Source organism: Etheostoma spectabile, chromosome 9 (assembly GCF_008692095.1).
Source record: "Etheostoma spectabile isolate EspeVRDwgs_2016 chromosome 9, UIUC_Espe_1.0, whole genome shotgun sequence".
Lineage (NCBI taxonomy): Eukaryota > Metazoa > Chordata > Actinopteri > Perciformes > Percidae > Etheostoma > Etheostoma spectabile.
Window position 1 is genome coordinate 14844707 of NC_045741.1, and position 12374 is coordinate 14857080.

Below are 12374 nucleotides of genomic sequence, written 5' to 3' on the forward strand. Positions count from 1 at the left end.
GCAAAAGTCCTTACATCTAAAATGCTTGAGCCAGCTATTATTGGGTATTTTTCCTTGATAAATGACAATAAACAATTACTCAATTATCAAAATTATTGACTATTTCCTGTCAATCGTCTAATTTGAGTTTCAGTACTATTTATGCTGCCGTTAGCCTTTTTTCTTCTGAAACATACTTTAAACTGCATTTGTATGGAAAAAGTGCTATGCAGTACAAATAAACTGAAACTTAAAGGGGAACTACGCCCATTTTCAATTCCTATGTGGTATTTTCTACTACTGCAGTGCCCGTTCTGCGGTATTGCTGCTTGCAGCTGTCTCAAGAACCAATGTACCCCAAAATAACATAATCAATTAATATGCAACTTAACAGTATACTTCTGACTTACTTTGAATTTCTACTTCAGAGGAAAACATTATACTACTACATTAACCTGACAGAGAATGTTTTTTTCAGATTCAGATTCTACTCACAAAATATATAATGTTTTTTTATTAGTTAAACTATCCAGCATTATAGTAGAGTTGAAATCACCTTGAACAGATGTTCAGAAAATTAGTACATTAGTACATTATGCTCGTAATGCCTCTCTTTTCACTTTAAAGGGGGCGCTATGCAGTTTTGGTAATTTCTTCGCTTTTTGCTTGCAGGTTTCTCTAGAGAGCCCCTCTACAGCTTTGGAATAGATATTTGGCAGCTCCTGTGTTTACTTGGTCAGTCTGGTGTTTTCTCTTTCTCTGTTCATCCAACAATGCTTTCCTAAGTTTCTGTTGTTTGTTTTTTTGCCGGCTCAGCCGTGACGATAGTGTGGAAAAACTTGGAAAAACTCCATTGCTACCTTAGCCGGTTCCTGAATGGGCGTATGTGTGCAGTGCATGGATATATTAAGAGAACAGTGCAGTGCAGTGAAGCTATTTGTTACATCACGAGACCTGATCTCACGCAGTACTTCCTGACGCTGAATCCGGCAACTCGCTGGCCAAAAGTTGCAAGGGTGGTTTTTCCACTCAAAAGTGCTAAGGGGGAGCAAGACTACAACCATTCAACTCAAAGTCATATAACTATTCCAATGACTCCAAAGCTGTTCAGTTAAGGTAAATTAAGCTAAAAAAAGGGCATACTTCCCCTTTAAGTAAACATTTGAATACAGTCCTTGTACAGTGCGGTTACAGGTGGTTTTACCATGTGGCATATGTAAAGGGCCTAGTGAATTTTTGTGTGTTTGTGTACGATTCAATTCATCATTTACATGTAGGGTAGACCGCTATCAGTTTTTGGTGGATGATGAATTTTTGGCACCACACTTGTAGCCTACTGCGAACACATGCTTGACTGAGAGCCTTGAAGCTATGAAGCCCCGCCCCCGCAGCTTCACACAGGTGGCTGCCTTCTTCTGTGTAGATTGGATCTTCTTGAGATATTTTAAAGACAACAGACACACACACACACACACACACACACACACACACACACACATATATAGAGGTGCCTCAATTTATAGTTAGTGGTCTACAGTCCAAAAATATTAGTAAACGTGAACAATTCTCTCTCAAATCCATGTGCTAAAACTCAAATTTGTGATGTCATCAAGTACAAAGTCTGAAACTGCTCCATAGAAAATTAATTGGGAAAGACCTTATAGATAACTCTGAGAGCACCCAGGGGAAAGTTCTTAGTATATGGGTTTATTTTCTCTTTCAGGACTGAACTTAGCAGAACTTCTTCAGAAAACCTTTTGACTCTGTGAACCTGTGGCAGCTTTCACTAGTTGGGCCGGTGTGGTTAAATGAATTGCTGTTGAATGTATAGGGATGTGGAGGTGAAGTGCAAGTTTGGACACATCAGCAGTTTTTATTTTTAGCTGCGTGTGTTCAGTAGGTTGCCTGTTGGTGAGGTCTGAGTAATGGACTGTCTGCCCAACAAGCCCCCTTGGCTACAATTAGAGGAAGCCGCTCCTTCCCTTCTTTGTACATAGCTCTCACTCTTTTCTCTTTTTTCTCTCTATTTCTTACCTTATGTCTCAGTGTCTTTCTCTCATTCCCTGATATGTTTTAAAAAATGTCTTGTCTCTGTATTTCTGTCACTCTCTCGTTTGCTCACTCTTTGCTTCTCCTGCTCTCCCTATTTCATCTCCTTTTTTGTTGTTTTCCGCCTACAGTCAGTTAAAACTGACGGGTACATAGTACACACAATACCACAGAATAAACACACCGACAAATTCACAGTATGTTTGATTCAGACTGATGGTGGACGGTGTTGATGGAATCCCCCAGCCTATACTTATGCTTATTTTTATGCTGAGAGAGACTATGCTGACTATGTAACATTCTTGCTTATTTGTTACCAGGTGAAAGGGGGAGTGTAAGTAGGTCAGTAAATGTTCATTGTGTGTTTTTTGCACTGACATTTTTGCTTTAATTCATTCATCAGTGTACATTTGTGTGCATGCATGCTGACTAAAGAATATGTGTTATTTATTATGTGTTGTATTTAGTTTGATTTCCACAGGTTTCACAGTCTAAAAGGCTCTATAGGATTTTCTGCTCACTCCTGTGGAGCAGCTTAGTGAAATTTGCATGTTGTGGTTTTGCCAATCAGGCAGGATCCAGCAATCCTTCCTGTTACCACTTGTTTAAATAATCACACCCCAAACGACCATCCACTTTTTTCAGCAACTGAAAAAACAACATGAAAACTAAACGGATTACCTGCAGTCAAGAATAGCCTTGTGTTCTCTACAGATATGATGCTGCCTCTCTTACCATGGTCTTATCACAGCCACAGATCCTATGTCCTTCTCTTTCCTCTGTCTGGAAATTGAACAAACACAGTGCTGATAGGGGTAGTGTGATGATGCTGAACACACTGCTTCTAGCTGTGCCACACTCAATGACATCATCCAGCTCTCTCCTCTGTTTCGGAGGATAATGATCTGGTGCCTTAAGCCGAAATGATACTATCCGCGAGGATGCGCGCGAGGGTCCGCCGGGGCCCGCGTGACATAATTGTTGTCATTTCATTGTATACGCTTAGGCTCTGTGCGAACGTCTCCTTACCACTCCTCTACAAGTAGTAGCACTATATACTGTGTGCAACATGCGCAAAGTGGATAGTCTAAACAGACAAACTATGCCTCAGTGGGGACCGAGCTGTCTGTGTACATGTCCATTTTGTAGTATATTCAAGCATTTATGATGTTGGATGTGTGCAAGCCATGGCGGGAAGGGTGGACATCTGGATTTGCCCCTTTTATATTGCCTGTTAGCAATATAATCTTAATTACTAAATTTAACCCCTACATTTTTTATATGATCATCCTTAAAACTGGTACATAGCACTACACCTAGTGAACACTACACACAATATACACGCATATCTCTTTATTTACAGTATGGGGTTTTCTCTCATCTTAGCGGAACTCTTAAAAAAGTTTGGTGTTACAAATAAAAAAGGCATTCTTTTGAGAGGAAAATATTTAGGATGACACATGGATGTATAAGTAGAGGTGGTAAGGAAATTAATTAGAAAAAAGAGTAATTGATGAAAGAGTTTAGGAAAATATATAAGAGGGAAGAGAAGGAAACGGTACAGTAAGAGATGAAGCGGAAAAAGGGGTGAATATAAAAGTTGAAAAAGAGAGAAGAGGAATTAAGGAGAGGGGAGTAAAGAATTGAATTGAGTAAGTATTCAGTGGAGAAATTGAAGAAAATAGGAAGAAAGGATTCAAGATGAGGAAGGAAGAAGATTAGGCAGATTAGAGGACGTCCGCTCCTCATTTTGTTTGTCCTTATCCTCGTGGTGTTTTTTGAGAAATGACGCTGATGATTAATCAAGGCATGCTTGGTTTATTAAATCAAAGTGTTTACAACTTTCACTGTCTACCAGATTCTTGCTGGTCATTGCTGATGTTGCCATGGTAATTACAGTTTCATAAATGTGTTATTGATGGGCTAACTCATAGTAAACAAAACATTAATTACTAGTGTATAATTATTTTAAAAGTTATGTTTTTACCTGTATAATAGTGGAATAGTAATCAATTAAACTGTTCTTGTCTGGATGTCCTCTACGCTCTATTCTCTTTTAGATGAAAACATCTATATGGAGGAGGAATATGTACAGTGTTGGTTTATACAAGTAGGGCTGCAACTGACAATTATTTAATTTATTGATTAATCATTTGGTCTCTTAAATGTTTAAAAAAAAAATGAACATCAAAATTTACTAAAGCCCGGTGAGATGTCCTCAAATTGCTTGTTAAGATAGCCAGTTTACAAGCACATGAGACAAAGCAAATCAGCAAAAATCAAAATAGCTGCCGATTAATTTTCTGCTGATCAACCTATTGATTCATTGACTTAGTGACCCTAGTTAGCATCTATTGTCTTGGAAAAATACTTCTTCAACAGAGGAAACAATGTATCTAGATATATCCTATGTTCCAACTTTTAAATTAAAATGTGATTTAAAAACATTTGAAATGTAACTTACCAAGCTTTTCTGTTCTGTTTATTGAACAATAAAACCGCAACATTTATTTTGCTGTCATGTGAAGACAACCTCTCTCACACGGTGCTACCTTCATTCCTGAAGAGCTGCATTAGTTTTTGTGTTGTGTGTCACAGCAGGACCACAATGTAAAACTGTTAGTTCCACTTCTGACACATAATGCACAGAACGACACACCGCCTCCACACTAAAAATCTCTTTAAAGCATTACACGCAGTTGTGCCAGCATTTTGTGTGTGTGTGTGTGTGTGTGTGTGTGTGTGTGTGTGTGTGTGTGTGTGTTGTGTTTGTGCGTGTGCGTGTGTGCACTGTACAAGGACTGTATTGTAGGATATTGGCAACATGTTAAACAAGGATTTATATGTAGCTAATTGTTGACTGTAATATCAAAATATGGTAGAGTAGTGATAAAGGAAATGCGGTGGTCATACTTGTTTTTGATCACTTAGTTGAATTTTGACAAGAAGCTGGTGACAGGCAAATATTAATAGCAGTTGATATTCTGTCATAAGCTTTTTTTATGGCATGATTTCTTTTTTGAGATTTTAAATTTTACTACATTTTTCTTCCTGATTAATTCACAAACAGAAATAAAATAAAGTTGATCAACATAAATAAAAAAAAAAATAAACATCAGTTACAAAAATGACCATATAACATCAATCAACAGTTGAAGTACTGTATGTAGCACACAATATGTAATAAAAACAAGCATTGGGCAATACTTTACTTGTGGTTTTAAGGAACTGCAAAATCCCTAGTTCACATCTATCACTCTCCCTTTCATGTTTACTGTACATACTGTGAGTACAAAAACAATAAGATCTGCAACTAGCAATTATTTTGTCTATCAATTTATCTACACAGACCGTTTTAGATGAATTGAATTATGCTTGGATCATAAAAAAATCCAAACAATATCCACTCAGTTTTGCTAAGCCCCAGGTGACTTCTAAATAAACTCATTTTGTTTGACCAACATTCCAAAACCTAAATATATTGAGTTTAGTATAGTATTAGAATACTGAGAAAACCAGCTAATTTTGACATTTGCGAAGTTGGGATCTGATAATTTGGGCTTTCATCAATCGACCAATTGATTAATCCTCTTATCTTTGCAGTTCTAAAATCAACCAAACCTCGAAGCTGTGTCAGTGGAAAGCCATACAAAGATAGGAACAGAGCTGTAAATGTGTCTGTAAGTTATTTAGAAAGGTCTTCTTTTTAATGAAGTACTTGTCCGCCTTTGAGGAAAAAAAGATATATATCCTTTCTGTAAAGATTTTTATTTTGGGGGCTTTTTTTAAAACAATAGTAGTGACAGATATGATACATGGAGAAATTGGTAGGTGACATGCAATAAAGGTCTCTGGCAAGAAGCTGCCAAGACACCCCAAAAATATCTTTTGGGGTGTTCCTTTAGTGATCAAGTTTAGTTGTTTAAGAACTCTTGTTATACAATCAATCTCCTGGCTAGCTTGAGCCACTTTAATCTATTCAAAGAGCATTGCTGGGCTTTTTATCGTTTAGGGTAGAAAAATATCCTGGACCCTGCACAAATACATGGGGACAATGAGGACCAAGACCTTTTACCATATGAGCATGATATTCTGCAGCGGTTTCCACAAAATGCAGCAGACTGCTTTTTCGCCCAGTGAGACGCTCCTAAATTCCCTCCTTTTCTCTCGACTGTCAGGAAACAAGGGGAGGATAAGAAGCAAAAAAGATGAAATATCTCACTCACACACACTTTCCCATTTTCTCTCTGATACACACAAACACACATCAAGGCTAGGCAGGCTCAAGGTTGGTTTATCTGCAGTTTACAGTGAGTTGTTGGAGAATGCTGTGCTGTCTTCTCTCTGGTTGTGTTTGCACTGTGCGTGTGCATGTGTGTGTCTGCATGTGCGTGTGTGTGTGTTTATATGTGTGAGAAAGGAAAGTGAGGGGGAAAAAGCAGAGAGTGTACATGCGTGTGTATACGCTGCAGTGGCTGCTGTGGATTAGACAGCACAGACTAAGAGACTGAGGCCTGGGGAGTGCTAATGCAGGATGGATGGGACAAACACTAATACACAAACAAACATGGTGACTTAGCAGTGTGCTGTAAACTGATACAGTTGAATGCATTGCCTTCTTCTGCTGTATATAAACAATTACAAACAGAAAAGATATGTTAGAGACTTTGCCATTGTCATTTCATGAATCCATGTAGAAGTGCATAAGTCAGGATTGGAAGGATGTAACCTCCACGCATGAACAGGACATGAAAACTCAACATATTGTGTATCTAAATAACCCTTTTTTGTCATGTTTAAAGCGTGTGATCTATATGTGTTGCAGGACTCGGCTCAGGAAGGTGTTATCACCCGGGACATCCACCGCACCTTCCCTGCACACGACTACTTCAAGGACTCAGACGGAGATGGACAGGATTCATTGTACAAGATCTGCAAGGTGAGTCTGAGATATGACATTGAGAGAGTGGACGGGAATCTCAGCAGAGTAATATCCAGATATTTTGAATTGGATAAAAACAGCATTGGATTATACAGTACTGTGTTATCTCACTTTCTTTACGTTATTTGGGGACAGAAGGCACCTCTTGATACGCACTCTTTCATGCTGTGTTTGAACATTTTTGAAAACTTTCCTGCTGAGAATCAAGTGCTGTGAGATTAGAAGTTAATTCTGAAATGTGTGCTAGGCCTTGTAAAATGTTAGCATTTTCTTATGAAGCCTGCCATTAGTTTTTCCTTTTTTTTGCTATTTGTGATCTGGCAAAGCTCAGTAGGAATTTGTTTGGCATTTCAAGTTGGATCTACAATACATGACTGACAGTACCTGCTTTACTGAGACATCAACATGAACCCTTCCTACACATGACTTACCAGACATTCCCACCACTCAGTGGAGGGGCATTGATATTTTCTTCAAATGTTCACCCACCCAAAAGGGTTTCTGAATGTCTCATTTGAGGTATGAAATAGCTGTTCAGTTGCAGAATATTTAATGGTACTATTGTAACTCTCCTAATTTAATTGATTTAGGTTTGAACAGTTTTAGGGACAGAAGTAAAGTCAACACTTTATCAACTCTCAATAATTCACCAACATCTTCCCAAGATTGCAATGTCAGGCTGATCATGAGTAGATTTGATGAAATTTAGAAGCCAATAGTATATTGTGAGATGGAGCCTGAGTTTGCTGGGTTACCTAAAGACTTTAAACTGCGTAAAAATTCAGCCAGTTTTTCATTCAAATACAGAATATTATGTTGTACTGCTTGTTAACATTTATAGGCTCTCTGTAGTGGTGGAAGGCAAATATATCTGAGAAAACATTAAGGGCACAACACCAGCATGGTCACACATCAAAGTATATTAGATTTAAGGCTATGAGTGAGGGACGTGTGTCCACTCCATTTTTTTATAGAAATCCTGGAATCCAGTTTAAAGAGTGATGCTCATTTGGATAGCTTAAGTTGAAATACGTGTAGACTCATGTAGACCACTTTTGATGTATCTTTACAAGAGAAACAATAAGTTAAAACCCAACAATACATAATATCAAATGCATGGTATAATGAATAAACTTCAAGCCTACCACACAAACTCACATAAAAGTATCTTTTATGCAGACCTTTTGTGAATCAGCCACGAGCCTGGTACCATAAAAAACATGCAGTTGAGCATTTCTTCCACTTAAATAATTGAGAAAATAAGCACTCTAAGGAGAGGGTCCCAGTGGACTCACATCCTGAGGTAATTATCTGTGAAGACACACGGTACATTTTATTCAGACAAAAGCCAAGGTCAGTACTACTGTAATGTATTACAGCCAGAATTAATCTCTGTCACTGTCCTTCTCTTGGGTTGTCTGCAGCTGTGAACCTAACCAAGACAGTTTATTATGCGTAGATGTCTTTGCTGTCCCCCACATTATATCCAACAGCTCCATCACGAACAGAAAAAACTAAATGTGAAATCAAAATATCCAATTAAAATGGATACTCATATTAACAGTTTACCAAGATTAACAGCATTCTGAAGTTCTCAAAAATTGCATCCCCAGAAAAAAAATCCCTTTCAGGTGTCACATGACTGTAATGTATTATTGATCTATTATTGTTGACCAAAAGTAGTGTACTTAACACTACTTTACTTTTTTTAGTGCCCGCTATTTCTTTGAATGGGGAGGGGTTTCAGACACAGCCCACGTAGATATTCTGTATGTTAACACGCAGATCATTTGCACCTGCACATGCCATCAGCTATTTTAGATGGAAGCATATTTAGCTGTTAATTAGCAAGAAGTGATGATCCCAAAATGTTTATGGAAAAAGAAAGGCCTGCACACTACCAGGGATTCTTCAGATACCAAAACAGTTTTTTAAAATCTACAAGCAAAAATTACATGGTGATATAGTAGTGAGATGGAAAGGAATATTTTGGTCATTGGACTGTCTTTCTATAATGTCTAATTAACTAAAACAGTAATTAGACGCTAAAAGCTTGCGTTCCTTAATTATGTATTGAACAGAAACCTGTGAGCACAAAGCTAGATCAGATGAAAGGACACAAATATGGATATCACAGAAGTGTTTTGTTCATTCATCAAAATCAAAGGTAGTTTTAGATGATGAAGAAGCAGAAGTAGAGCAGGCCGGTCAGCGCTCTGGGAGAACCTGTCAGGAAGGGTTAGCCTCCAGTCTGGACCCAACTAGGTCAGTGGCGAGCCAGTCTTCATTTGTATGCAAATCCATGTAGATCTGCTGCTGATAAGGTTGGTTGGATCTTGAGGCATGAGTGGTGTACAGCCACCGAGAATCCAGAAAGTTTATATTCATCTCCATATGCTACTCGGTAATAAGCCTTGAGTGTTTATATTTTCTAACCTTTTTCCAGAGAAGGTCACCTGAGCTCTGTGCTCTTTTTCAGTGAAAATACATTCTTTTAATGCTCCCCTTAGTCACACTTCCAGCTAACCTGTGTAACCTTAGACATATACCGGTGGTCACTCAGAAAGCCTGCTGGAGCAGTCAGCGGTTGACTGTCTTGCTCAAGACACTCAAGACTCAGACAGTGGAGTACTATCCTCCCAACTGGTCTGTAAATCTCAGATAAATGGATAAAGAGAATATCTGTGGTATTTCCATGGAAACAAAACTTGCACAAAGCTGGGGGGGAAAGCAAACATGATAACGCCTCATCCACCAGGCTAATGTTGTGTATCCCTATCAATGCACACATTATTCAAGATACAAGTTCATGTCCCGGTGACCTAGCCTGGCTGGGAGGGATAACAAGGATCTGCACACACGAGCAAGAATACAAAAATAAACATGTTACACTCTTTCCAAGATTCCTTTTTATATTTATATTCTATATTGTTTTCACAATTCACTGGGACATTGCTGCAAATACAGTTGCTTATCAGCATGGCGAGAGGGCATGAGATGGTAGGCTCCAGGTTGCAGCATTAGAAGGAATTGTTTAGTTTGCCTATAATCTGCATTTATGTTATAGACGGACATATGTTTTTTTTTAAGTATTTAAAATGGCCTTCACAATCTCCTGACCTCAACATAATTGAAAATCTATGGATAGACCTTAAACGAGCAGTGCGTGACAATCTCAAAGAACTGGAAGACTTTTGTAAGGAAGAATGGGCAAAGATTTCTTCTCTGTGTGACGCGCGCGCCGCTCGCTGTGTGAGGCGCGAGTCTGCGCTATTCTCCGACAAAACTAAAGTTACGACCCAATTTTCTTTTTAAATGTAAGGAGTAGAAAGTACTGATATTCGTGTTAAAATGTAAGGAGTAAAAGTAAAAAGTCGCCACAAAAAAAAGTAAAAATATCAGAAAAATCTACTTTAGTGCAGTAACAAAGTATTTGTACTTTGTTACTTCCCATCTCTGTGCAAAAGCATACACAATTTTTGCACTACAATATTTCAACTGAAGTCTTAATGACCTCTTACATTTTTGCCCTGTTTTTCCAGTAATATTGCAATGATAATGTCATCTTAGCTTTCCTATACCACTGACATAATATCCCTTTCAGCTAGTTTCCATGTCTATAAATAGATTTGTGAAGCACTTCTCTGGAGTAAAGTGTTCCCATATTTGTTATTTTGCACTTATTTTGGACTTTTACTGTGCAAATGATCATTAATAGTTCCACTGGCTAAAACATTTTCTCCAAAGTTATACACAGACAAATATGAAACCTGTGTTTTCCCTGTGTTAACCTTGTTGGTTATGAGAAACTAGGCATACAAATTGTAATAATCCACCCCTTTGAGTCTATTATCTGCTCAGGCTAACAAATTTAGGTTTCACCCACCAGAACCTCCCCCATCCATCTGTCAGCATGCACTTCTCCCAGCTGAGTTGGGGACATGTGAATGCCACACTCCATCAAGCATGTCAGCTTGTAGATTACACTCCAGACAGCTCCACAAGACTCCTCCATTACCTCCGCATCAAACCCAAAATTAGCTATACAGATCGGCAGTATAGCTCTGGATGTCCACACTCATTTTTTGAGCATGGAAAGAGGGAAAGAATCTATTCACCCAATGTGCAGAGGTTTGACTGCTGTTGAAGTTGATTTGTCCATCAAAACCTGAGCTTTCTGCGAAAAGATATTGGGAAGAAAGATATTGAACCGTTACTAGTTAAATCATTTCAACTCTGGGTAAGGGTGGAACTAAACACAATATGTAAAGATGATGTTAAAACCAAACCTTTTGAGCTGTGGTTCATCTGGTTTTGCCCACAAGCTTATATGTAGAAGTCAGGTCAGGTAGTTTACCTGCCCTGTATGCTGCCCCACTTACCTCTGATGCCTTTCAACAACAATTTACTGTTCAGAGGTAATGTACGATAAGAGTTGAAGCTGTGTGATGTGGCCTTCTCCTTCCTCATTAAAAAGTGTAGGTCAAATGGTTTCATACACTTGTGCCTGTCCCTGGATTCTTGTTTACACTGTGAAAAGTCAGAAATCGGTTTGCTCATTAGCATGATTGGTGGGTTGTGCCCACTATTAAACATTTTGTGACAGCACCTCTCCCGAACGGTCATCTGAAGGTTAGTCTCCTTTGTTGGTCTTCCCTATTTTAATGACAAACAGCCAGGAGTCTTATATAACAGGCCAGGGTGAAGCCATTTTTGGTGTGGCATGACTAAAGTTTCTTTGCTCTACTGTTTAAAATCAATCAGGCTTTAACAGTGGCAATGGATTTAGCCTTCTTACCCCAGGCTACGCTTGGTTTATCAATGGCAGCTAGTCAGTGGGGAGTGAATGTTTAATTGGTGCCATTACAGTAAGTATAGGCATCTGATTTTATATAATCAATTTTTTTGATAACAAAGTTTAAAATGACAATGTGAAAGGGGTCGTCCGTAAAAATAAACTTATAGAGAAAACAGGCAGCTGGGATCAGCAATTTATTTAATGTAATTTTGGTGTTATGTTATTAGATACAGGAACTTAGTTCAGCATTTACTTAATAGATGCCTCAGAGAGAACAAACAAGTGAGAGAAGAGACAAGTTGACAACGACAAAGAGAAAAACCAAAGCATGAGAGAGACAGTCCCCAGGTAAATTCCTCTGAAAAAAGGCTGCTATTAGAAAGAAACTGTCTCTTAGGAAATGTCCTATATGTGCTGATGCTCTAGATCAACAAGGCAGTAAGCACTCAAGATCAAATGGTGTAGAGATGACTTGTTCTGACTCTTAAAAGGAAGTCTGAATTCCTGAGCCTACTAAAATATTACCATACCACGTAGTCACAAGAAACATTTTTTTGTGATGACTCAAGCACAGGTATTTACTGTTCTATATATCTGCACATGTTA

At 38.4% G+C, this 12374-nt stretch overlaps 1 protein-coding gene and 1 long non-coding RNA gene across 2 annotated transcripts in view; one reads left to right on the forward strand and one right to left on the reverse strand.

Moving 5' to 3' along the window:
* The window catches only part of rabgap1l (RAB GTPase activating protein 1-like), a 121299-nt gene that overhangs the window by 66628 nt on the left and 42297 nt on the right, over positions 1-12374 (forward strand). Inside the window, 1 exon segment of the mRNA XM_032526143.1 lies at positions 6854-6967. Coding sequence (XP_032382034.1) covers positions 6854-6967 — 114 coding nt within the window.
* LOC116695732 (uncharacterized) overlaps positions 606-12374 on the reverse strand; it is a 12919-nt gene continuing 1150 nt past the window's right edge. Inside the window, exons 2-3 of the long non-coding RNA XR_004333543.1 lie at positions 12156-12158; positions 606-701 (exon numbers count right to left, since the gene is read on the reverse strand). This is a non-coding gene — a long non-coding RNA (uncharacterized LOC116695732). The remainder of the gene's footprint in view (positions 702-12155; positions 12159-12374) is intronic.